Source organism: Aquarana catesbeiana, linkage group LG06, assembly GCF_042186555.1.
Source record: "Aquarana catesbeiana isolate 2022-GZ linkage group LG06, ASM4218655v1, whole genome shotgun sequence".
NCBI classification, from domain to species: Eukaryota; Metazoa; Chordata; class Amphibia; order Anura; family Ranidae; genus Aquarana; species Aquarana catesbeiana.
In genome coordinates this window covers 234,504,017-234,531,173 of record NC_133329.1, presented here as the reverse complement: position 1 = coordinate 234,531,173, position 27,157 = coordinate 234,504,017, and the positions used below count along the sequence as shown (strand labels likewise).

At 43.7% G+C, this 27,157-nt stretch overlaps 1 protein-coding gene across 5 annotated transcripts in view; it reads right to left on the bottom strand.

Moving 5' to 3' along the window:
* The window catches only part of LOC141146647 (ubiquitin carboxyl-terminal hydrolase 22-A), a 251,632-nt gene that overhangs the window by 55,249 nt on the left and 169,226 nt on the right, over positions 1 to 27,157 (bottom strand). For all 5 annotated transcript variants that reach the window (XM_073633064.1, XM_073633066.1, XM_073633067.1 and 2 more), the window contains one exon: positions 3,448 to 3,617. In XM_073633064.1, the coding sequence (XP_073489165.1) occupies positions 3,448 to 3,617 (170 nt within the window). The remainder of the gene's footprint in view (positions 1 to 3,447; positions 3,618 to 27,157) is intronic.

The window sequence follows — 27,157 nt, the reverse complement described above, 5'->3', positions numbered from 1 at the left end:
CTCCCATCAATCTCCCATTCCACTCTCAGCTGCAGGTGTTAAGCCAGAGGGAGGGGGGTAGAAGGGCATGGGGGAGGAGATTTGAGTAAATTGGATGTCCTAGGGACTGAGGTTTTACGTGGGGCATAGCAAGTCCTCACCTAGGAGGGCGGCGTCCTTGAAGGATTGATTTTTGTAAAGTAGAACTAGAAATAAGGGGAATCAGAGGAGTGGATCTGCAACTGAAGCCTCAGTGGTGGTTAAACAGCTTAGCCCATAGACAACACGAGTTTTTCAAAACAATACCACTATGGTTAATCAAACAAATATTGAACAAACAAAACCGTGCCCAAGTATAGCAGCATGTTGCAATATTAACTGCGTCTATTCATTTAGGCATATAGGGTATAAAAGATGTAGAAACAACGTAAGGAAAGAGGAAAGGGAGCATGTGGGGGGAGTAGTACTACCCGTCTCCCAGATATGTGGAGCAACATCTGGCCTTTGTAGGTCATCAGCGGTGTCCTGAACGATCCTCTTTCTGTGCAGCACGAAGACGCTTGTATGGGGGTTTGGTTGGGCTACGTTGGGGTTTTGCAGATGAAGATGGAGGGGTCCCCGATGTGGTAGCATAGTCCTCTGTTGAGTTATGTTCCATTTCCGTGTCCAGGGTAGAGACAAATTTTTCCGCTTCGTCAGGCGTGGTGAGGGTGAGTTGTTCTCCATCATGGGTTTGAACTCGAAGGGTTGCCGGATAGACCAAGGAGAATCTGAGCTGATTGTTGTATAGAATGGAGCATATTGGAGAAAATGCCTTGCGCTTATTCATGACCTCAACAGAGTAGTCCGCGAACAATAGCAGTTTCGCGCCATCAACTGTTAGTGAGCGGGAGCGACGAAACCTTTGCATAATGGCATTCTTATCTGCATAGTTCAAATATTTGACAATAACATGTCGGGGTTTTATGCGGGTTTCCGTATATTGCCCAATGCGATGCGCTCTTTCTATTATGCACGGTATGCGGAGGCCCAGTTGTTCGGGAATGATCTGTGCACATACGTTTGTTAGTTGTTGAGTAGTAATTGATTCAGGAAGTCCTATTATCCTTAGATTGTTTCGTCTCGAACGATTTTCGAGATCGTCGAGTTTTTCCCAGATCTCTCTGTGGGTAATGCTCATACGTGCTACTGCAGCTGATGTAGCAGTAGCTTCATCTTCCAAGGAGGAGATCCGCTCCTCTGTGAGTGAAATCCTCTGTGCTTGTGCCTGCACTTCTACATGCAGCAGCTCTAGCCCTCTGCTTACTGCTGTGTCTACTGTAGCAGCAAGAGTAGGTCCCAGCAGCGCTACAACTGCCTGGGCTATGCCTTCGGGTGAAGCAGGGTCAGCAGCTATTGTTACTGAGGCTGAGGGATGTAAGGTGTGCGGTTGTGGAGGCAGTGGAGGCGGCTGCCGCTGTTCTGCTGGAGAGATCACGGCCGCCATTTTAGCTGCGCCTGTCTCTGTCCCTTCTGCCTGTGTTAGTGAGGCGGATGCCGCTCGGGCGTACGATCGCTCCACAAAGCGATCCATGTGTGTCCCCTCTGTGTGACAGTGTAAGGGGGGGTCTCCCCGAGGCTTTCGCTGGGCTTTTAGGCCGGTTTAATGGAGAGTGTAGCGGGAGCTGAGGGTTCCTACCTCCTCCTCATGTGGCGCCGGAACCGGAAGTGTTCTTTTTCTTTTTAAAAAAACACTCCCGCTCTTTTTAAAAAAAAAAAAGTTTTCCTGCGCAAGCATGGGTCTCCGATCCGATGGCATCGGCTGAGTGAGGAATGTTGTGGGGGAGACCTGGAAGCCGCCGCAGTGTAGGGGCGGTGAAAGAAAACAGCATTGCAGATCGTTTTTAGTTCTCCCTTATTCAGCCTCTAGAAGAGGGGGAAGAGTTCAGCTTAGGTGGGGGTGTCTGGAGGAAGCACCCCTCAAACTTACCAGAGGTCTGCCTGCTAGCCGGAGGAAAAAAGTCTGCTGCTTCTGTGACCCAGCGTGACTCTGAGCAAAGCATGAGAAGGTATGTGCTCCATACAGCCCCCAGTGGTGACACTTAAGCATGACAACATTTACTTTAAAGGAGACATTCCATAAGAAAATTTAAAAATTCCTTAGAAAAACTCCACTTACCTTTCCTGCTGCAGGGTTTTCTGTGGTAAAACCAACAGACACAATCTTCACCCTTCACAGTGGGTTCCGTTAACAAACCTTCAGGAACTGGGAACCCACAATCCTGGACCTGTAAAAAGCACCCTTGCCAGTAAAACTTTATGGCCTTAATACCAAAAGTACTGGATCCCGGGGTCCAGCTCTCTAAAAAGAAGTGTTACAGGCAAAACCTCATTTCTTTGGATACGAGGCCCGGGTACCATTCAAATCGGCCTAAAAGACACTTTGAATGGATCTGGCTGCATAGCTAGCCCCAGCAAGGACTGCTCCAGAGGAGCTCAGCACAAACACATCTTCACTCATGACCAACACCTTAGACACTGGCAAAAAAACAGAGATACTCCCAGTAGTGGGAGTTATATAGTGAGGCAACTTCCTGTTTAGGGTGTGCCAGTCTTCAGCACCTGAAGGTGGACTATAACCCACATAGTAATTACTATGGCTCTGTGTCCCATGATGTACGATTAAAGAAAACAACAACTACGTCCATCCTTTGTTCACCCCTCCCCCATCCATTATTAGCCATACCACAGCTTCTATGAATGAATTGGGATCTATGAATGGAGGACAGGCGAATGATTGAAAGATAAGCCACTCTAAATTCACAGACCACATTTCATTCATGGAAGCTATAGTACAGCTATGAATGGAGAAGGTGGAAATAAGTCAAGCACTCTTGATAAGTGGTCACAGTTCTCTCAGTTCTACTAGCCCCCGCTGCACCGGAATAGAACGGCAGCGGAGATGCATTATAAGAGGAAGATTCCCTAAACAAGGAGACAGCAGCACAGGGGACACATCACACCAATGGTAAGTAATGCCCTTTATGGTTATTTTTTTATTTGAACTACACTTAGACTTTAGGCAAATACTGAACATTGTTGAAATAAAATATACAGCCAACATCAGCAGTAAGATGACACAATACATAGTGCCTGTTTAATAAGGGCTCCTAGCTAGAGATATTAGTTTGCAAAATACACAATTACAGAAGAAATCCTGAACACAGTAAATTATATTCAGCCATACTTAGTACACATACTAGTAGTGAATGTTCAACACTTCACTCATGCAACCGTTAGCAGATTAAAAAAAAAAAAAAAAAAAAAGGATATATATATATTTTTTTCTTTCTTTCTCATGTCCTCCCTACATCACATCTGGTAGCATATTAAAACTGTGTTGCTTTGGACAAGGAGTGAGCAAGGACGAAAAAAAAAAAAAAGAAGAACCAGCCAGACTCAAAATTTAGGCAGCACTCATGAGCTTACCTCTTGAAAAAGAGTTGACATTTCACAAACCAAGCACGAGTTGGGGCTTTGCATTTCACATTTGTGGCGATCAGAAAGGAAGAAGTCACGTAGCAGGGGGGTGTGGGTAAGTGCCTGGACGATACAGTTCATAAAACATGTATTCCCGAGATTGATTAGGCCTCGCAGACCTAGGGAAAAAAAAAAGTGGAAAATTAGTGCTTGTTCTTCCTTCGAGCGTGGTCGTACTAATGTTCAGCGGTGAAAGAAGTAATCAGAGACCATATTTCTTTTAAAAATATGTACTTGTCAACCTTGAAAATCTTCTAAAACAAAGAGGGTGAAAAAATGGTGTTCCATAAGCACCAATTTGACTGGTTTCATTTAAATACTGATGTATATTTATTAAACAATAAGCTGTGGCTACCAGAGCACATGTGCTTGCTCCAATTTGTACTTGTACACAGGCAATATATACAAAGTGTATGTGTCTGCATAGGGGATTCACTTTCTACACATGCAAGAAATGTGGAATTTCTAGAACAGGGTAGTTTAGATATCTAAAATTAATATTTGTTGGTCAGGTGCAGGCAACATTTTGTCAGTTGCACTTTAAAACAGGCCCCATTTGCACCGAAACATAGCATCTTATTGCAAGTCAACACTTCTCATTGAATTATGTGCATGCACAATTCTGCCATCTACGATATCACACGTGCAAAATATATTCCACTGGTAAAAGGTCTGGGCTGCAGGCAGGCCAGTTAAGCACCTGGACTCTTCTACTACGAACCATGCTGTTGTCATATATGCAGTTTAGCACGGTCCTGCTTAAAAATGCAAGGCCTTCCCTGGAAAAGACGTCATCTGGATGTGAGCACACGCTGCCCTAAAACCTGGATATATATCTTTCAGCATTGATGGTGCCTTTCCAGATGTGCAGATTGCCCACTCCATACTCACTAATGCTCTCCCCTTTCAGGCTTTTGAACTGACTCCTGATTTTTGGAAGTATTCCTGAGCCCATGCAGGGACGTCTGTCACAAAATCATGCCCGTTTTTAATGCAGTGCCGTGAGTAGTGAGTACCACAAGATCACAGGCATCCAATAATGTGTTTCGGACTTTCTCCAAATTCTCTGAATCTTTTAAAATTATGTACAGTAGATGGTATATTTCAAGTCTTTGCAGTTTTACATTGAGGAACATTATTCTGAAATTGCTCCACAATTTTAGACGCCTTTCCACTGGTTGATGAACCTCTGCCAATCTTTACTTCTGACACACCAGGAACGCTCCAAGATCCCCTTTTTATACCAAACCATGTTACTGACCTGTTGCCAATTAACCCAACTAGTTGCAATATGTTAATTCAGCTCGTTCGTGCCACCCATTTTGCTTTTTGCTGCCCCATCCCAACTTTGAGACATGTTACTGCTATCAATGTGAAAATGACTTTTTTTTTTCAGTTGTACATTTTCTGTGTTTAAACATTCAATATGTTTTCACTTTTCTATTGTGAATACAATAAGGGATTGTGAGATTTGCAAATCATTGTATTCTGTTTTTATGTAGGTTTTTTCACAGCATTCCCCCTTTTTTGGAATTGGCATAGTACACAAAAGAGCCAACATTAAAAAAAAAAAAGTTTTATTGATGCCCTCTAAATTGTTTTACGGTGTGCTAAGATTGTGAACTGTTTGACTCAAGTACAGTACATATATCTTTTTATATTTTCTTTATACAGTAGGTGACCGCGATATTGTGTCAATCTCGCCGCTGTTATCGGCGAGATTGACACCTTGCGAGCCCCGTCGCGGGAGTCAGCGCCAAGCTGGCTCGCTCATCGGGAAAGGAAAAATTGTTTTTTCCTTTCCCAATGAGCAACAAGCATTGCTGACATGTGTTTGGTATGAACCATGAGGGGGAACTCCAGGCCAAATTTTAATTAAAAAAAAAAAAATCGGCATGGGTTCCCCTCCAGGAGCATACCAGGCCCTTAGGATTTGGTATGGATTTTAAGGGGAACCCCCTACGCCGAAAAAAACGGCGTGGGGGTCCCCCCCAAAATCCATACCAGACCCTTATACGAGCACGCAGCCCGGCTGGTCAGGAAAGGGGGTGGGGACAAGCGAGCCCCCCCCCTTCCTGAAACGTACCAGGGCGCATGCCCTCAACATGGAGGTTGGGTACTTTGGGGAAGGGGGGGCGCCCTGCGGCCCCTCCTACCCCAAAGCACCTTGTCCCCATGTTGATGGGGACAAGGGCCTCTTCCCGACAACCCTGGCCGTTGGTTTTCGGGGTCTGTGGGCGGGGGACTTATTAGAATCCGGGAGCCCCCTTTAATAAGGGGACCCCCAGATCCCGGCCCCCCACCCTATGTGAATGAGTACCTACCTATTCACCTGGGGGGGAAAAAAATGTCAAAAAAAAAAAAAAAAAAAACACACTAGACAGGTTTTTAATGTAATCTATTAGGCAGCTCCGGGGGTCTCTTCCGACTCCTCCGCTCTCCGGCCTCTTCTCCCGGGCTCCTCCGCTATCTTCTGCTAGCGTTGGCCCAGTCTTCTCCCAATGTTGACACGACGCTGTCTCCCGCTGTAATGCCGTGTGCGCAACGACTTCTATAGGCATGAGGCGTGGTCAGCGGGTGAAGTCACCCGGTGACCCCGCCCCTTATGACGTCACAGTCCCAGCATGCCCCAGGACTGTGACATCTTAAGGGGCGGTGTCACTGGGTGACATCACCCGCTGACCACGCCCCATGCCTATAAGTCGTTGCACACCGCGCACACGGCATTACAGTGGGAGACAGCGTTGTGTCAACATCGGAAGAAGAGAAGAGGGAAGACGACGATGGAGAAGACTGGGCCAATGCTAGCAAAAGACCGATAAGAGCAGAAGATAGTGGAGGAGCCTGGCAGAAGAACCGGAGAGCGGGAGAACAGACCCCCGGAGCTGCCTAATAAATTACTTTAAAAACCTGTCTTGTGTGTTTTTTTATTGACACTTTTTTCCCCCAGCTGAATGGGTAGGGGTATGTACCCCCATACTCATTCACATAGGGTGGGGGGCCGGAATCTGGGGGTGCCCTCATTAAACGGGGCTCCCGGATTCTGATAGCCCCCCGCCCGCAGACCACGACAAGCAACGGCCAGGGTTGTCGGGAAGAGGCCCTTGTCCTCATCAACATGGGGACAAGGTGATTTGGGGTGGGGGGGCCGCAGGGCTCCCCCCTTCCCCAAAGCACCCAACCTCCATGTTGAGGGCATGCGGCCTGGTACGTTTCAGGAGAGGGGGACACTCGCTCATCCCCACCCCCTTTCCTGACTGGCCGGGCTGCGTGCTCCGATAAGGGTTTGGTATGGATTTTGGGGGAGACCCCCACGCCATTTTTTTTTTAAGCGTAGGGGGTTCCCCATAAAATCCATACCAAACCTAAGGGCCTGGTATGCTCCTGGAGGGGAATTTTTTCTCGCGCCCGCTGCAATAGGAAAATGTGTTTTTCCTATTGCAGCCAGCGTGAGATGTACAGTACCCTGTCGCCGAGAACCAGCGCGATGGGATGGATAAAATTGGAAAAAAATAAAAATGGTTATTAAAAAAAAATTAAAATATATATGTTGTGAGGTCTCCACCAACAATACATGCCAGACCCAAAGGGGAAGGCGGCACTGCCTGGTTGACAGCTGGCTCCGGCGCCCAGCACTCAGCTAAGAGCTGAAGCCAGCTACACTCTCCAGCCCAGCCATTGCTCTCTGTTCAGAACTGAGCGATTAGTGGTCGTGTGATCGCCCAGTTCTCAGGCTTAGAGCTGGCAAGCGGGACAGCTGTAGTATTAGGGGAGTATAGTTTTTTTTTTCTTCTCCTGTATGATGATGTGGAAAGGAGTATCACCATTCAGAATTATTAAAGTGGAACTGAAAATCAAAAAGTTTTCAAAAGTTTGCCATGTAACAGGGAACAGCTAGGAATGAAAATGTGCATACAGGTGGGTATACACAACTAAAAAAAAAAATCCTGCTGAGCTGGCCGAATTTCAATTTGTGTATCCTTCTCTGTTCAACAGAAGCTGTTCGTTAGACTGGCTTTTGTAGAACAGTTCTGCTGGAAAACCATCGATCAGCCACTGCAACCAACCGCTGCAGCGCTGACCAGTGTATTTTGACAGGAAGGATGAGGGGGGGATACAACAGAATAAAACAGCTCAGAGGGGGAGCCACCTTGCTTGCATGGATGCGGGAACCGGAGTTGTTTTTTTTTTCATTTGACCCACTGGTTAAAAAAAAAAAAACAAACCCTCAAGTACCCTGTAAATATACCTTTTATATACCTTTTATCATCTGGAATTCCTGCTGAAAAATAGCAGTGCACTTCCTATTGCAAGCAAGACTTTGGAAGCTGTAATAGGCAGAGAGCAGAATTAGGTCCTACTTTAAACACTTCAGCCCTGGAAGAATTTACCCCCTTCCAGACCAGGCCATTTTTTTGTGATACGGCATTGCGTTGCTTCAACTGACAATTGTGCGGTCATGCGACATGGTACCCAAACAAAATGTCCTTTTTTTCCCCCCACAAATAGAGCTTTCTTTTGGTGGCATTTGATCACCACTTTTTTGCGCTATAAACAAAAGAGCAGCAATTTTGAAAAAAAATATAAATTCTTTTTACTTTTTGCTATAATAAATATCCCCAATTTTTTTTTTTTTTTTTTTTAAACAAAAATTTCTTTATCAGTTTAGGCCAATATGTAAAAAAAACGCAATAAGCATATATTGAGTGGTTTGCGCAAAAGTCATAGCGTAGATTTATGGCTTTTTTTTTTTTTTTTTTTTTAACTAGTAATGGCAGCAACCAGCTTTTTTTATTGGGACTGCGACATTGCGGCGGGCAAATCGGACACTTGACACTTTGAGACCATTGACATTACAGCTATCAGAGCTCAAAACAGCCACTGATTACTGTATAAATGTAATTGGCAGGGAAGGGGTTAACACTAAGGGGCGATCAAGGGGTTAAAGGTGTGTTCTAACTGAGGGAATTGGACTGGGGAGGAGACATATCGTTGTTCCTACTTAGTAGGAACACACAATCTGTTTCTCCTCCCCTGACAGGACAGGGATTTGTGTGTTTACACACACAAATCCCCGTTCTTGCTCTCGTGCCCGCAATCGCGGGTGGCCAGCAACGCGCCTGCAGGCCACGCGCATCGGGTCCCCCACTGTGTAGTGGGCTCGCACGCGCCTCCGGCAGCAAACGTGCGCCTGCTATGGCTCTTAAAGGAGCCACAGAATAAATACGGCGATTCGCGCAGCAGAGTCATTCTGCCGCCGTATATCTACACAGGAGCCAGTTGGGAAGCAGTTAAGTAAACATGTTTAAAAAGACATCACACAAAGTTAGAGGAGTCAGCATAACAGATAATGGTCACACACACAGTGAGGCAACAGCAAAGATGGGTATGATTGGTTTGTGTTTTTTTGAGACAACTACACATCGGCAGCATGCACTTACAAAAAAGGTAACAGAAACATTCATCTTTATACAGCCCAAGGAGAGTAAATCAGTTCTATGAAGCAAGCCATCCCTAGAAATTTTGCTTCTGGTAAGTGTGCACCAGAAGGCTATTTACTGGCATGCAACCAATTAATGAAAATATAAATGATATTCCTGAGCTAAAAAAAAAGATGTCACATAAGTGAATGGAAGGAAGAGGCTATAGAGAAACAGTCACACAGGGGAAGGAGACAGAGCATGATGGGAGGAAGACAGAGGCTGTAGAGGCAAAGTCACACAGGAGAAGAAAAGGCCTTTTCAGAGTCGGTTTACAGCCCTGGCTAAAGGTTTTGAGAATGACAATAGTTGCATCAAGCTCTTTCACAAGCATTTAAACAACTGAAAAGTGTGTACAACAATAGATAAACATATTTGGGGACCAGCATTTGACAAATCTTGAACACCTGAGCACAGGGCTTGACCAAATTTGCTTTAAATCTAGGAGCCAGGTTTTTTTAACCACTTGCCTACTGGGCACTTTCAACTCCTTCATGGCTGGCAAATTTTCAGCTTTCAGGGCTGTCACATTGCGTGGTCATGTAACACTGTACACATTTTTTTTTATAATTTAACACAAATAGTTGCTTTTGGTGGTATTTAATAACTGTTGGGTTTATTTTTTGCTAAACAAAAGAAAAAAGTCCATCCAGGATTCCCACGCAGGGGTTTCAATTTCAAAGCGATAATGAAATAACGAATGGAAAAAACCGAGCCACCTGGCTCTCTGGTCAGCACTGCTGTTCAGGAGTTGACCTCGGTCCTCTTGACCCTGTAACTGTGTCCCTGATCGGTACCCACTCTGTACCTCTGGTGACACTCTTACAGTTTCCTGGCTGCTACAGCCCACTGCTCTGTCAGATTGTCCTGTGCCAACAGACACACTTCTCCTTTGGGAAGGTGGATCCCAGAACCCTGGTCCTGGCTCTGCTATAAGCCCAGGACCCACCTACACCAACAAGCCAGACTCTTGGCTGTTGCCAAAACCTGGTCCCAGGATTGGATATTCCATTGGGGCAGCACAGTGGTGTAGTGGATAGCACTTTCACCTAGCAGCAATAGGGTCACCGGTTCAAATCCCGACCACGACACCACCTGCCTGGAGTTTGCATGTTCTCCCTGTGTCTGCGTGGGTTTTGTCTGGGTACTCCGGTTTCCTCCCACACTCCAAAGACATGCTGGTAGGTTAATTAGATCCGGTCGAAAAAATTGGCCAAATATGTGTATGTTGTATGTGTTTTAAGCGTGTCGGGACCCCATGGGGCAAAGGACCGCGCTATACCACAGATGGACAACAGCGGCAAAAGCGCCCTGAGGCGATTCAGTTTGCATAGGTAGCGCTATATAAGTCACTCATTCATCCCACCAAGATCGCTATGAAATCTCCAGGCTCCAATTCCCCAACTGGATTTTACCAACCACACAGAGGAAAATGATACAACAGTTTCCTTCAAATTAAATAATCCTCCTGGAGCCTCTCAACCTGCCTAATTGAGAACCCTGGGCAACAATCACTAGGACAGGGATCCATACTGTCACACCATCTTCTCGGCTATATCGTGGTCAGCAAGCGGGAGGCGGATGCGGATAGCCGCAAAAGCTCAGGCACCAGGGCACAATTTCTAGTTGCTATGGCGACCTGGGATTTGTGGAGCCCTGCTTAAGCAAAATGTTCATAATATGCATGAATGCAACAGGTACAATAAAGTAGAATTCCAGCTTAAACCAATCTAGTCTTATGTCCCTTATCTTCTCCTAACACCTATGCTAAAAAGATGCATATACTTTTTTTTCCAACCTGCTCTGGCCATTTGATCCCGTGTCATCCAGAAATAGCTGTAGGGGAGAGTAGAGAATGCTGCCAGAGGCAGTGACGCCACCCATCTGCTGTCGGCGCTCCCTCCATTCCCTTGCAACTGCTGCTGACTCACAAATAGGCAAGTACATGCATAGGTGTTAGCAGGGGAAGGGACATTTTTAGGGCTAGTTAGGATTATGCTGGAATTCCACTTTAATGGCTGTGTAAACTTGGTCTTACCGTCCCCAACATTTTGGTTTACCAACAAAAATGGAATTACATACCATTTTTTTGATACGGTTTCTTTTCATATATGATCTTCTTTTGGGCCCACATAACCCCATTACTGGGTTTTTTTTTTCTCCTTTCAACTAACCGGATTGTAGGAAGGCCAGAATGCAAAGCACAGACTAATTTCTTGAAGTGCCTGTGTTCACATTCGGCAAAAAAGGACTTCTAGATATAACAGTAGATCTTCCTCGAGGTTGCTTTTAGCAAGGCAGGAGTAAGACTCAGAAACCCCCCTCTCTCTTTTAAGACCTGGGCTTCAACAACCATGCTGTTAAAGCCAGAAACTGAAAAGCAGGATGGAATAGAGGGCCCTGAGATTGTAGATCTGGCCTTTAGGGAAGAGGCCAGGGGTCATCTGCTGCTGGAAGTCTGAGTGTACTAGGATCCCCTGGGCCAGTACGATGTAATAATAAAAAAAAAAAAAAAATCACCACATGGTCGGGAACCTATACAATCTACACATACAAAGAAACTAAAAAATACATTATGTGTAATAAAATGGAATGACACTGGGAAAAAAGTATTGAACACGATAACTTAAATGTAATACACTGTGCAAAATCCTTTGTTGGCAATGACAGTTTCAAGAAGCCTCCTGTATGGAGAAACTAGTCACATGCATTGCTCAGGTGCGATTTTGGCCCATCCTTCCACACAGTCTTCAAATCTTGATGGTTCCATGGGCCTCCTCTATGAACTCTGATCTTTAGTTCTTCCCATAGATTTTCTATTGTATTCAAGTTAGGTGATTGGCTGGGCCATTCTAGCAGCTTTATTTTCTATCCTTGAAATCAATTGAGAGTTAACTTGGCTTTGTGTTTGGGATCATGGTCTTGCTGAAACGTCCACCCTCATGTCATCTTCCATCATCCTGGTAGATGGCAACAGATTTTGTATCAAGAATGTCTTGGTACATTATTCAAATTATCTTTCCTTCAATGATATGAAAGTCTACCAGTACCTTATGTTGCAAAAAACACCCCACACCATGATGTTCCCACCTCCAAACTTCACTGTTGATATGGTGTTTTTGGGGTGATGTGCAGTGCCATTTGACCTCCAAAGCGTTCAATTTTGGTCTCATCTGACCAGACTATATTCCGCCCAGTATTTCACAGGCTTTCCTAAAAGTTGTTCAGCAAACTTTAAATGTGCTTCAACTTGCTTTTTCTTCAGCAATGGAGTCTTGCATGGTTAGTGTGCATACAGGCTATGGATGTTGAGTTCCTTACTTCTTGTTCTCTTTGAAACAATTGTATCCGCTAATTCCAGGTAGTTCTGAAGCTCTCCACAAGTGGTCTCTGGCTCTTGGACAACTCTGATAATTCTTTTCAATCCCCTGCCAGAAATCTTTGCGAGGAGCACCTGGTCATGGCCAGTTTATGGTGAAATAATGTTCTTTCCACTTCCAGGATTATGGCCCAAACAGTGCTCACTGGAACACTCAGAAGTTTAGAAATCCTTCTGTAACCAAAGCCATCATTAGGTTTTGCAATAATAAGGTTGCGAAGGTCTTGAGAGATCTTTGCTTTTAACCATCATGAGATGTGTCTTGTATGACACCTTGGTAATGAGACACTTTTTTTTAGGCCATCAGTTGAGACTGAACCAGGATTGTTTTCCCAATTACTGATAGATTTCAGCTGTTGCCAGCTTCATGTGTTCAATACTTTTCCCTGTATCATTTCATTTTATTACACAATTTCTGTATGTATGTATGTATGTATGGCCGAAATTGTTGGCACTCCAGAAATTTTTACAGAAAATCAAGTATTTCTCACAGAAAAGTATTGCAGCAACACATGTTTTGCTATACATAGGTTTATTCCCTTTGTGTGTTGGAACAAAACAAAAAAAAAGGGAGGAAAAAAAAGCAAATTGAACATAATGTCACACAAAATTCCAAAAATGGGCTGGTCAAAATTCTTGGCACCCTTTCAAAATTGTGGATAAATAAGATGATTTCAAGCATGTGATGCTCCTTTAAACTCACCTGGGGCAAGTAACAGGTGTGGGCAATACAAAAATCACACCTGAAAGCAGATAAAAAGGAGAGAAGTTCACTTTGCAGTCTATGCATTGTGTGTCTGTGTGTGCCACATGGACAACAGAAAGAGGAGAAGAGAATTGTCTGAGGACTTGAGAACCAAAATTGTGGAAAAATATCAACGATCTCAAGGTTACAAGTCCATCTCCAGAGATCTAGATTTGCCTTTGTCCACAGTGCGCAACGTTATCAAGAAGTTTGCAACCCATGGCACTGTAGCTAATCTCTCTGGGCATGGACGGAAGAGAAAAAAAATTATGAAAGGTTGCAACGCAGGATAGCCCGGATGGTGGACAAGCAGCCCCAAACAAGTTCCAAAGAAATTCAAGCTGTCCTGCAGGCTCAGGGAGCATCAGTTTCAGCGCAAATTATCCGTCGACATTTATATGAAATGAAACGCTATGGCAGGAGACCCAGGAGGACCCCACTGCTGACACAGACATAAAAAAGCAAGACTAGTTTGCCAAAATGTACTTGAGTAAGCCAAAATCCTTCTGGGAAAACATCTTGTGGACAGGTGAGACCAAGATAGAGCTTTTTTGGTAAAGCACCATCATTCTAAAAATTACCTGCAGTGAAATATGGTGGAGATTCAATTATGTTTTGCTGCTTCTGGCACTGGGTGCCTTGAATGTGTGCAAGGTATCATGAAATCTGAGGATTACCAAAGGATTTTGGGTCGCACTGTAGAGCCCAGTGTCAGAAAGCTGAGTTTACGTCCGAGATCTTGGATCTTCCAGCAGGACAATGACCCCAAACATACGTCAAAAAGCACGCAGAAATGGATGAGTCCAGATCTAAATCCCATTGAACACCTGTGGAGAGATCTTAAAATTGCTATTGATGGTTATAGGAAGCGACTGATTTCAGTTATTTTTTCCAAAGGGCGTGCAACCAAATATTAAAGCGGGGTTCCACCCAAATTTTGAACAATATCTGTATGTATTCCCTTCCTTGCCTAGATGCTGACATGCCGTTTAAAAAAAATTTAAATCGCCGTAATCTTTTATTTTTCTATTCTTCTTTGCACTTCCTGGTTCTCCTCCCGTGGGAGTAGGCGTGTTTCTAGCCTCTCCCAGACTCCTGGGAGCTAGTCTCAGGCTTCCCAGGATGCCACTGAGCATGTGCGGGAACGAGCAGTGAATGCTGAGAGCACAGCATTCACCACATCCAGGAAATAAATGCTTGTGGGCTTCAAATGCCCATAATGAAGATGGAAACCGCCTGCAGTGAATAATATAAGTTATTCTTTCCGACGAAATCTGACACAGGCGGACATATTACACACAATATGTGAGTATGTAATGCTGAGAAGAAAAGTTTGTGAATGAACTAAAAAAAAACAAAAATAAGATAGATAGGTGGACCCCCGCTTTAAGTTAAGGGTGCAAAGAATTTTGACCGGCCCATTTTTGGAGTTGTGTGACATTATGTCCACTTTGCTTTTTTTATTCCCTCTGTGTGTATTGGAAAAAAACAAAAAAAAGGGAGGAAAAGTGTATAGCAAAACATGTGTTACTGCAATACTTTTCTGTAAAAAATTTCTGGAGTGCCAACAATTTTGGCCATGACTGTACATACATACAGAAATTGAGTAATAAAATGGAATGACATAGGGAAAAGTATTGAACACATGAAGCTGGCAACAGCTGAAATCTATCAGTAATTGGGAAAACAATCCTGCTGGTTCAGTCTCAACTGAATATAGATAGAGAGACATACACAGTGGGGACAGAAAGTATTCAGACCCGCTTAAATTTTTCACTCTTTTATATTGCAGCCATATGCTAAAATCATTTCATTTCATTTTTTTTTTCCTCGATGTACACACAGCACCCCATATTGACAGAAAAACACAGAATTGTTGACATTTTTGCAGATTTATTAAAAAAGAAAAATTGAAATATCACATGGTCCTAAGTATTCAGACCCTTTGCTCAGTATTTAGTAGAAGTGCCCTTTTGATCTAATACAGCCATGAGTCTTTTTGGGAAAGATGCAACAAGTTTTTCACACCTGGATTTGGGGATCCTCTGCCATTCCTCCTTGCAAATCCTCTACAATTCTGTCAGGTTGGATGGTAATTGTTGGTGGACAGCCATTTTTAGGTCTCTCCAGAGATGCTTAATTGGGTTTAAGTCAGGGCTCTGGCTGGGCCATTCAAGAACAGTCACGGAGTTGTTGTGAAGCCACTCCTTCGTTATTTTAGCTGTGTGCTCAGGGTCATTGTCTTGTTGGAAGGTAAACCTTCGGCCCAGTCTGAGGTCCTGAGCACTCTGGAGAAGGTTTTCGTCCAGGATATCCCTGTACTTGGCCGCATTCATCTTTCCCTCGATTGCAACCAGTCGTCCTGTCCCGGCAGCTGAAAAACACCCCCACAGCATGATGCTACCACCACCATGCTTCACTGTTGGGACTGTATTGGACAGGTGATGAGCAGTGCCTGGTTTTCTCCACACATACCGCTTAGAATTAAGGCCAAAAAGTTCTATCTTGGTCTCATCAGACCAGAGAATCTTATTTCTCATCATCTTGGAGTCCTTCAGGTGTTTTTTAGGAAACTCTATGCAGGCTTTCATGTGTCTTGCACTGAGGAGAGGCTTCCGTCAGGCCACTCTGCCATAAAGCCCCGACTGGTGGAAGGCTGCAGTGATGGTTGAATTTCTACAACTTTCTCCCATCTCCCGACTGCATCTCTGGAGCTCAGCCACAGTGATCTTTGGGTTCTTTACTTCTCTCACCAAGGCTCTTCGGCCCCGATAGCTCAGTTTGGCTGGATGGCCAGCTCTAGGAAGGGTTCTGGTCATCCCAAACGTCTTCCATTTAAGGATTATGGAGGCCACTGTGCTCTTAGGAACCTTAAGTGCAGCAGAAATTTTTTTGTAACCTTGTCCAGATCTGTGCCTTGCCACAATTCTGTCTCTGAGCTCTTCAGGTAGTTCCTTTGACCTCATTCTCATCTGACATGCACTGTGAGCTGTAAGGTCTTATATAGACAGGTGTGTGGCTTTCCTAATCAAGTCCAATCAGTATAATCAAACACAGCTGGACTCAAATGAAGGTGTAGAACCATCTCAAGGCATGTGATGAGTCAACACACTCAGTAGTGGATCAGACGTGATGTGAACGTCTGACGGGGGGAGGGGCCCGAAGGTGGCGCCGGAGTGGAGGATGGAGGCGTGCAGGACAGAGGGGTCGGTGTACTGGAGGCGAGCGGTGTGATGAGACACTGAAGCTGCTTCACGCCCCGTGCGTTCGGGATGATGCGGCTGGCGTCCCTGGCTTCACCAGCAACTGAAGGAGGAACTGATCGGCGGGCGAGGGGAGAGTCGGATGCCGCCTCGCGCCCGGCGTATGTGAGAAGACGCAGCTGGCGTCCTAGACACATCCAGCGGTGGAAGGAGGAGTAGATCCTTGTGTGGAGAGCCTGGCACGGTAATAGAGCGATAGAGTGGAGCGAGAGCTGCATGGACCCTCCCGGAAATAGTGCCACATAAATAGAGCCAGGTTCCTTATGAAACCAAGTGTATGAACAGCGCCACCCCCCACCCCCCCACCGAACCCCACACTGGATTCAGAGGTGCCTAGATTACCTGGAAACAACTACAGCAAAGAGCACTGCAACACAGAGAGCCGGTGAGTCAAAATACAGCGGAAGACATCCTCCCCAGGTATGATTATATTGACTTGAGGAACTGTTGATCTACTGTTTGATCTGCTAAATTATAAAGGATATTTACCGGAGGGGGAGGAGGCGAAAATAACGGAGGAGGAAGGGAAGGAAGGGTTACAAGAGAGACTGTATCTAAACCCGCTCATCTAACTTGGCAACTATTAGGTTAACCCCTAAAGTACCGTCAGGAAGAAGCATCAGTGGGAAGAGGGAGGGAAGCGTACAACCAATGCCACAGATTTATTAAGGTGTAGCTTGGTGCCAGGCCACCAAAGAGACGGAACTCTTATACAGGTTAACAGTATTATTAGAAAAGAGATACAGAAAGGGTACAAGACGGGTGAGGTGGTTATGTTTTTTTTGCGCCCTGGGACTGGTTGTATTACAAGCATTTCCGGTTGAAGTATGAGAGGGCGCAATCAGAGGACAGCTGAACCCAAGACTCCTAGAGAGAGCCTTAATACAAGTACAAATACAAAAATATCTTAAGGAAGCAAGTGCCAAAAGTCCTGCTGCTGATATGAAGCAAGCAGGAACGAAAGACAAAAAAACACAGCTGAAACAAAAAGGGGGACAGGGGGAGAAGCCCAGAGAAGAAATGGAGCAAGAGGGGGCTGGCGTCTTGAGTGATTTAGATGAGACAAGAAACACCATATCCCCTATAAGTAAAGCCGAGATGATAGAGATGTTTGCGAAAATGGAAAATGTCATCAAAACAGAAATCTCAAGTGTGCGCTCAGATATGAGTCATCTCTTACGTAGAGTGGAAGAAATAGAAGAAACAGCTGACTCACAGGCGAAAGATACAGGATCTAAAAGAGCAAATGAAGAAAATGCAATATGACAATCGTGCATTGATTTATAACTAGAAGAGCAGGAAAATTAAAGCAGAAGACAAAATCTGCGTATAAGAGACCTTCCTGAACAACAAAACCAAGCTGCAGAAACTCTTTAATCCGATCTTGGGAAAAAGAAGACGAGATCCTGAGGATTGACAGGGTCCACAGGATCAGGAAACCTCCAAACATGAGGCAAGATATCCCAAGAGATATAATAGTCAAGTTCCACTCATACGAAGACAAAGAGAAGATATGGACCAATCTGAGAGGGGTCCCCCCCTCAGCTACGACAACAAAGAGTTAAACATTTTCGCAGATCTATCAGCAGGAACCTTAGCAAGGAGAAGGCAGTTAAAACCCCTGTTGGATCAACTAAAAAGGTCTAATCTGAAGTATAGCTGGGGGTTCCCAACATCCCTTTTAGTGACAAAAGAAGGTAGAACATTTAAAATGAGGTATCCGGAGGAAATGCGGGACTTCTGTGGAAATCTGGGTATTACCCCATCAGATGCTCTTACGTGAGAAAAATCTAGTAGGGGATATGAAGAGTAAGACAAGAGGAAGAGAAGAAGAGAGGACTCTTTTTTTTTCCCTCTCTCTCTCTCTTCTCTTACCCTTGCCGCCCTCAACGTCCTGGGTAGGGACGGAGAGATAGACAGAAGACTGAAATGTTGTGATTTAGTATTTTTTGATATTGGAGGTGTGGGGGTATAGGGATATGGGGTTACATTATTATAAAAAGGTAAAGGGTTGGATGTGACGGGAAGGTGAAATATGACTGGAATGCACACCTAGGCCCCGCAGGCCAACTCTTTCTGCCGAAGGAGGGGAGGTTGGCACCGGCAGCCACTGGAGGAGTGCCACCCCTGGGGAAATGGCCCAGGATATGAGATCTAGTGGATCCCATATGTTCAGGTCAATGGCTAGTAAGGCCGGGGGGGGGTTGGGGGATGGGTGGGAGGGGGAGGGGAGGGGAGACAACTGCAGAGTGGGAGTATACAGAGGTAGCCAGAGGAAAAGGGAAGAAGTAGAGACATGCCTGAGTTAAACCTTCTGTCCTATAATGTTAAGGGACTGAACTCCCCAGGAAAAAGACACAAGATCCTCAGGGAGCTTCAATACTATAGAGCGGATGTAGTTTTCCTACAGGAAACGCATTTGATGCAGGGGTCAAATATTAAATTGTACTCTCCACGATTGCCCACCTGGTTCTACAGTGATACACCAATAAGTAGATCTAAGGGGGTGGCAATAGGGCTTTCTGGCTCCGTGAAATTCTCAGAATTAGGGAGATTGGCGGACCCAGAGGGCCGGTTTTTATTCCTTAAGGGAATGTTGGATAATAAAAAGCTTACTTTGGTTAATGTTTATTGCCCAAAAAAAAACCTGACGACTTTTTTGAAGGGGATGCTTTCCAAGCTGGTGGAATTTCGGGAGGGAGAGGTGGTTATGGCAGGGGACTTTAACTTCTGTCTGGACCCCGAATATGATAGTACGTCCCTGGCACAGGGGACAAGTAAGGCTCAATTAAGTAAGATTAACAAACGGTTAAAAGAAAACCACCTAGTAGATGTGTGGAGAATACAACATTTAAAAACTAAGGATTATACCTTCTTCTCCCCTGTGCACGGGACGTACTCGAGGCTAGACTACATAATGGTAGATCACAGTTTGGTGGACTCTGTCAAGGAGTCTAGAATAGGGGTGATTTCCCTTTCAGACCATGCGCCAGTAATATTAAGGGTCAGTCTTATGGAGCTACAAAATCAATCTTATTCTTGGAAATTAAATGAAACTTTATTAGCGGACCCCAAAGTGCTTGAAAAAATTAAAGACGAACTAGAATTTTTCTTTAGAACCAACGATATGGAGGAAATCTCGCCGGCGGTGTTGTGGGAGGAGCATAAAGCGTATATAAGAGGGGTTTTTATATCCATAGGCTCCGGGCTGAAAAGGAAAAGAAGAGAGGAGAGGGAAAAACTCATGGAGGAAATCCAGAAATTAGAACAGGACCACAAAAAAACAAAAGGCCAATGTAAGGACAGCTTCCGACGGTTGGTAGCAAAAAGAGAAGAGTTGAGAGACAGCTTGGAACAAGATACAAAGAGGGCCCTTAATAAACTATCAAAGGATAGACACGTCTGGGGAAATAAAATAGGCAAGCATTTGGCAAAGATATTGAGGAAGAAAAGAGAGGAATTATATTATGACAATACAAAACAAAAAAGGGGAAATAGTGGGCTCAAGTAGGGAAATAGCGGAAGAATTCAGAAAGTATTATAAAGAGTTATACTCCATTAAACAAATGGTCTCAGGAGAGGGTAATAAGGAGGAGAAGATGGAGGAATTCTTAAAGGAAGCAGAGGTAGTTAAGATATCCGAAGAGGAGAGAGAGATCTTCTCGACAGACCAATAGAAGAGGCAGAAATTCTTGAGGCCCTTAAGAGCAGTCCCAAGGGGAAGAGTCCCGGCCCAGATGATTTTACCTCATTATATCTGGCAAAATTTAAACAAATATTAATTCCTAGACTAAGAAATTTTTGGAATAAACTGGGCCCATACTGTAAAATGGGAGGGGGGGGCGTTAATGGCGGCCATAACTTTAATCCACAAAGAAGGTAAAAACAGGGAGCTATGTTCGAGCTATAGACCTATTTCACTGTTAAATGCCGACGTAAAGCTATTTGCAAAAGTCCTGGCAGGGAGACTAAGAAATAAAATGACTACCCTGGTGCACCCAGACCAGGCGGGGTTTGTACCAGGAAGGCAGAGTAGGGACAACGGAGTAAGGTCTGTGCTCCTGGTAGAGTCCACCAAGCAAGGCGGGCCCCCAGTTCTATTCCTGTCATTGGACGCAGAAAGTGTTTGACAGGGTAGACTGGGGGTGGATGTTTAAAACTCTGGAAACAATGGGGTTGGGCCAGAGATTCATCTCGTGGATGAAAATATTATATTCTGGCCCAACAGCATATGTGAAAATTAACGGAGTGACCTCTGGGTCTTTCCAGATGGACAATGGTACGAGGCAGGGGTGTCCACTGTCTCCCCTCCTGTTTGTCCTTACCCTAGAACCTTTGTTGTCGTCCATCCGTAAAGATCCAGACTGAAGAGGGGTGAAAATAGGATCTGAGGAACATAAATTAGCGGCCTTTGCAGATGATGTGCTTTTTTTTATTACAAACCCTAGGATTACGATTCCGAACATCTTGAAAAAATTTGGGGAGGTTTCAAACTTCAAAATAATCCTGGGAAGACTGAGGTGCTCAACTTGAATATAAGAATAGATGAGGAGAGCCTGGCAGGTTTCTTCCCCTTCCCTTGGAGGAAAAAGATTAGATACCTGGGGGTTGAGCTATCGAATAATTTGAAGGAATTGTACTTAAACAACTATATTCCCCCTGTTAGACGAAATTAGACGAGAGGTAGGAAGTCTAACCTATAGCCCCCTTTCATGGTTTGGATGCATAAATGCGGTAAAAATGGTTATAATGCCTAAAATTCTATACAAGTTCCAAATGCTGCCCATCCCCCTCCCCCAGGTGTACTTTAGGGCTTTAAAAGGCCTAATACGGAGGTTTGTCTGGGGTGGTAAAAAGCCCCGAATTGCCAGTTCGGTCCTAAGTAGGAGGAAAGAGAAAGGAGGATTGTCGTTGCCTGATTTTTATAAATATTATAAAGCGGTGGTATTGACAAGAGTTATAGAATGGACAAAGGGGGGTTCAGAAAGGAGGTGGGTAAATATAGAGCACAGTATGAGCAATAAGGTTTTAAATCACATAATATGGAACCCACCTAAATATAGAGTATTTAACACAGGGATGCCGACACTAACACTTAATGCTTTGAAGGTGTGGGATCAGATTCACTTACAAAATAAATGGACGTACAATTCACCTTTGATATCACTTAAGGAAAACAATTTTTTTGCACCAGGTAAGAAGGAGGTGGGAGGGAATTGGATTAAAAGGGACAGCTTACTAATAAGGGACGTAATTAGAGAGGGGAAAATATGCACTTATTCTGAATTAAAAAAGAAGCCTGAGGATCTGACCATCGATCCTTGGAGGTACCTTCAGCTCTCTATATTTATTGGGAAATTGCCAAAACCCCTTAGGGGTATAGAAGAATATAGGCCATTTGAGCAGCTCTGTGAGAGGGAGTGTCAGAGGGGTATGGTATCACAAGTTTATAAAATCCTAAGTGAGAAAGAGGAGCTAGAGGAGCCTCAGTATATTAAGGCTTGGGAGAGGGAATTAGGGTCACGTTGTGGTAAAACCACACTTATGAAAATTTTGAAGATGTTATTCAAAACAGCAGTGGACAGTAAGAGGACCAAGATAAACTACAAATGCCTGGTAAGGTGGTACACCACCCCAGACAAACTGAATAGGTTTGACCCGGGGAAATCAGAGGAATGTTGGAGAAAGTGTGGGGCGGTGGGGACGAAGGCGCACATTTGGTAGGACTGTGCGGTCATCAAAACCTTCTGGAAAAAAATAATAGAATTGACCAAATCCATCACGGGGAGAACGGTGGTAGAAGACCCATGGGTATGTTTGTTCCATGGTACAGAGGAGCCAATCAAGCAATATTTAAATTCTGCAGTACCTATACTACTGGACCTAGCAAAGAAACAGATTGCAAAGAACTGGTTGGAACCAGATAGTCCAAATATCCGGGATTGGCTCTTTTGTATAAATGAGATATACAACATGGAGGGAGTGGACAGTGGGGGACTGGACTCAGAGGAGGGGGAAACCCGGGGTGATAAATGGTCAGGATGGCGGACTTATAAAAGTTCTTGGAACTATTTGGAAGAGGTGACAAGGTGGGAGTGATTTCGAGGCGATCTCGGACTGTCTAGGTAAAACAGATATACTTTAACCTGCAGTGGGGTGAGGGTAGGGTGGAGGGGTTGAGGGTGCGGGGTGGGGAGGGGGGAAATTTGTAGGGGTTTCATGTGGGAATTTGTTATTAAAATGAGATTGTAGTCTCTCTGTTGTGGAGAGTCACATATGGTTGCAATTTTGTATTGGAAAATTTATATAAAATAAATATTTAAAAAAAAAAAAAAAAAAAAAAGAACCATCTCAAGGATGATCAGAAGAAATGGACAGCACCTGAGTTAAATATATGAGTGTCACAGCAAAGGGTCTGAATACTTAGGACCATGTGATATTTCAGTTTTTCTTTTTTAATAAATCTGCAAAAATGTCAATTCTGTGTTTTTCTGTCAGTATGGGTTGCTGTGTGTACATTAATGAGGAAAAAAATTTAACTTAAATGATTTTAGCAAATGGCTGCAATATAACAAAGAGTGAAAAATTTAAGGGGGTCTGAATATATATATACACATACACACACACATACATACATACATAATACACACACACATATACACACACCCTTCTTTCTTCAAGTTCTTCAATGAAATTGTGCACATGGTACAGCCTTGAAGAAGATTACCATGAGGCCTAGAACTCATGGAAAATCTTATTGTGGGATGTCGCTTTTATCTCAATTCTCAAGCAGTGAAAGGATTAACTTTTTTTTTTTTTTTTTTTTAAGGCGGAGCCATTTGCATCACTATGTCACATCCAGTTTGGTCCGTGGAATGCATCACGACCCGTACTTTGTTTTTTGTACACAACACCTGTATTTGTTTGGATTCCTGTAAGTTTACCCATTATCTTGCACAAAAAAAATAAGTGGAGATCAAGGAGGCTGCCGTAAGGACCCCATACAGTCAATTGTTACTTGGGAGGCTAGTCACCCTTTGATGGGTAGTGTTATCTGGTGAGTGCACGAGTGTGACACGAAGGTAATGCACGATTCCATGCACATTTTTGGCAGTACCCATTTCACTTCAATTTCATTATTGGAATATTTTTTTCAGATACGAACTTATGGCCTTTTATTTGCATTTATGGACTCTACTTAAAGGTTATCATTAAGGTTATCATGTTCACATAGTCATCACTGTAATACTTTAATTTATCATTGCACATCTGCACTTTGTTTATGGTATAGTTACCTATTCTCTGCACTTGTAGCTTTTAAGGTTGTTTATATTTTTTTTTTGTGTTTTTTTTGCACATATTACTTTATTCTGTTACATGAGAACACATTTCACATCAGCAGTGCCACTACCCATTATTGTACTTCATTTTGGCCATCTACCTTTTGGTGGTTGGTATATGTGAAGGCAGCAGCTATTAGGATCTTCCTTTAATCCAGAGAGTGGAACTATTCAATTTTTTCATTCAGATTTGAATAAAATCCACTGAATTTGTCTGGTGCAGTACTGGGGCAAGAGATGGTTCGGGGCATTCTGAAAATCTGACTCTCCTTGGCCATTTATTGGTTAATTTGGGAGAGAAAAGTGGTAAAGAGGGTAGAGTTTTGAACTTTTGTACCCCTTTGAAACCACTGATTGAACCCACAAGTCTGGGACATCTGGGACCCAGAGGGAGGCACACTCTTACAGACATCCCTTACAAGTGAGGGTGCTCCTCCTTTGGGGAAGACTTGCTGGGCTTTGTGGCCCAAGTCTTGCATGGTATGAAAGAGCTGAATTAAGGTTGTGAAGTTGAAGCCTGGATAGAGCGGTTAGATGCTCTGCATGCTATGAAGAGGTGACATAGTCGATGAATTGGTCAAGTGCCACTCCAAAAAAGGGGTCACTTGTAAAAGCATACACGTGAAGCACTTTTTTTTTTTTACAGGCAGCATTAGCTGTCCCGTCCATCTGTAGAACGTTTGAAAGAAGGGACATATTCAATAGGTAGAACTTGGGAGGAGTCAATCATCAAAGATTGCACATTCTCTGTTCATGAACAGGGAATGCTTTATAAAGGTTTCTGTACCCAAAGAAGCACAGCGAGACTAGGAGGATTTTGCGGATGCCAGTAGTGAGTTTTTTCATGTTCGCAAGAATACTGCGTGAACCTCACACTTCAATAGTGGCAACCTAGGGAGAAAAATCTTCCACAGTTTCCTCCAATACTACCTTAATAATAAATCTATAAGGGCGGCGCTTAAAATCGATGATGTTAAAATAGTGAGTCCGAGGTAAAGGGAGGAAGGTTCCAGTCACCGGTAGAAGTGCATGGATGTGGAAGCACACAACACCACGTGGTAAAATAATCTGCTTACCAGAAAGCAAACAAGGTAGGCGTGTAATTTAATCCACGGCTCATCCAGTATGTCGGCCTCCAAAATACAACCTCTAGGATTGGAACAGCAATATCCAGATGACATTCACACCCGATATAACTTCTCCAGGGATTCACATCAATAGTACAGGCTCTCAGTGAACCAATCAGCCATGCTCAATGAAAGAAACATAAGCGAATAGTGAAGCCCGTAATAACAAAAAAATAATTTAGTGTAGTAACTTACACTTAAAATTCAAGAATGCATGCATCAAGGAAACGATAGGCTGCAGCGTTCAGCGTGCTGGCATCAACCTGCCTGACATGTTTCATCGCAAACCAACACACCATAGAAATATATATATATATATATATATATATATATACATACATACATACATACATACATAGAGAGCAATTAAGCCTAATTAGGGTGAAGCTAATCACCCAAACAACTGAATCTATTATGTTGTTAAACATGTGAAGAAACATAATAGCAAACCTCATTATACTCTTATTTCCATGGTGATCTAGTGGGGAATGCAGTGGGGGTGATATCTGACTTTTCGTGCCATAGGAAGCACGAGAAACCGCCGGTGTCACAGCGCATGCGCACTGGCCGTCAAAGCTACGGCACATGCACGCCTATAGAAGCCCTGTTATTGGCTCGCAGAGATCGCAGCGGTCCTCGTGAGCAAAACCAGTGCGTCATCACATCTGGAGTGATGAATGCAGCGCTGGAACGCAGATACAAATCCGCGCTCCAACGGCTCGCCCGGAAATCATCACACTGAGACAGCGGTGGTGGAGCACAATGCGGTCCATCACCCCGGAACCCAGATAAACAGGAAAACTATGTTAAAGCGGGGTTCCACCCAAATTTTGAATAATATCTGTATGTATTCTCTTCCTTGCCTAGATGCTGACATGCCGTTTAAAAAAATTTAAATCGCCGTAATTACCTTTTATTTTTCTATTCTTCTTTGCACTTCCTGGTTCTCCTCCCGTGGGAGTAGGCGTGTTTCTAGCCTCTCCCAGACTCCTGGGAGCTAGTCTCAGGCTTCCCAGGATGCCACTGAGCATGTGCGGGAATGAGCGGTGAATGCTGGGAGCACAGCATTCACCACATCCAGGAAATAAATGCTTGTGGGCTTCAAATGCCCACAATGAAGATGGAAACTGCCTGCAGTGAATAATATAAGTTATTCTTTCTGACGAAATCTGACACAGGCAGACATATTACACACAATATGAGTATGTAATGCTGAGAAGAAAAGTTTGTGAATTAACTCAAAAAAAAAAAAAAAAAAAAAAAAAAAAAAAACGATAGATAGGTGGACCCCCGCTTTAAAAAAACGAGAATACTAGATGAATAACAATAAAGAACAGTGACATGAAAATTCTTATGGGAACGTGATGGAGGAAACAATTCCCAAGGAGCGATACATATAATATAAAAGAAAGTAATAAAAACGATTGGATGAAAATAATAAAATAGGATATGAATAATAATCCATAAAAATGTAACTAAAATTGGCAAATAAAATGGAGTATTAGAGGGGTGAGGTGGATATAATGAAAGCAAAAAAGTTGGGTATCAAACGCAGATGGGTGTAAATTTAACTATTATTAATAAAGCTATTAACATCCCATTCCACGTTCAACCCAAAGTGGCTATAGCACTTCAAAATTAAATATCCAGCGGGTGGGTTTCCATCCGCGAGATCTCCCATCGTATAACTCCCCCTCCTGCAGCCTATCGTTTCCTTGATGCATGCATTCTTGAATTTTAAGTGTAAGTTACTACAATAAATTATTTTTTTGTTATTACGGGCTTCACTATTGGTCGCTTATGTTTCTTTCATTGAGCATGGCTGATCGGTTCACTGAGAGCCTGTACTATTGATGTGAATCCCTGGAGAAGTTATATCGGGTGTGAATGTCATCTGGATATTGCTGTTCCAATCCTAGAGGTTGTATTGTGGAGGCCGACATACTGGATGAGCCGTGGATTAAATTACACACCTAGCTTGTTTTGCTTTCTGGTAAGCAGATTATTTTACCACGTGGTGTTGTATGCTTCCACATCCATGCACTTCTACCGGTGACTGGAACCTTCCTCCCTTTACCTCGGACTCACTATTTTAACATCATCGATTTTAAGCACCGCCCTTATAGATTTTTTTTTTTGGACTTTATGTTTGGTGATCAACAAACTCTGCCGGCTGCTTTTTTATTGAATAGCGGAGATATTTACATTTTATTTATTTACTACCTTAATAATGACTTCCTCCTCCCCTTTTTGTGTCTGCCTCGCCTAGAGTAGACATATCAGGATCTACCTCCAGTAAAAACAGGAGTAGGAGGAGAAGAGGAA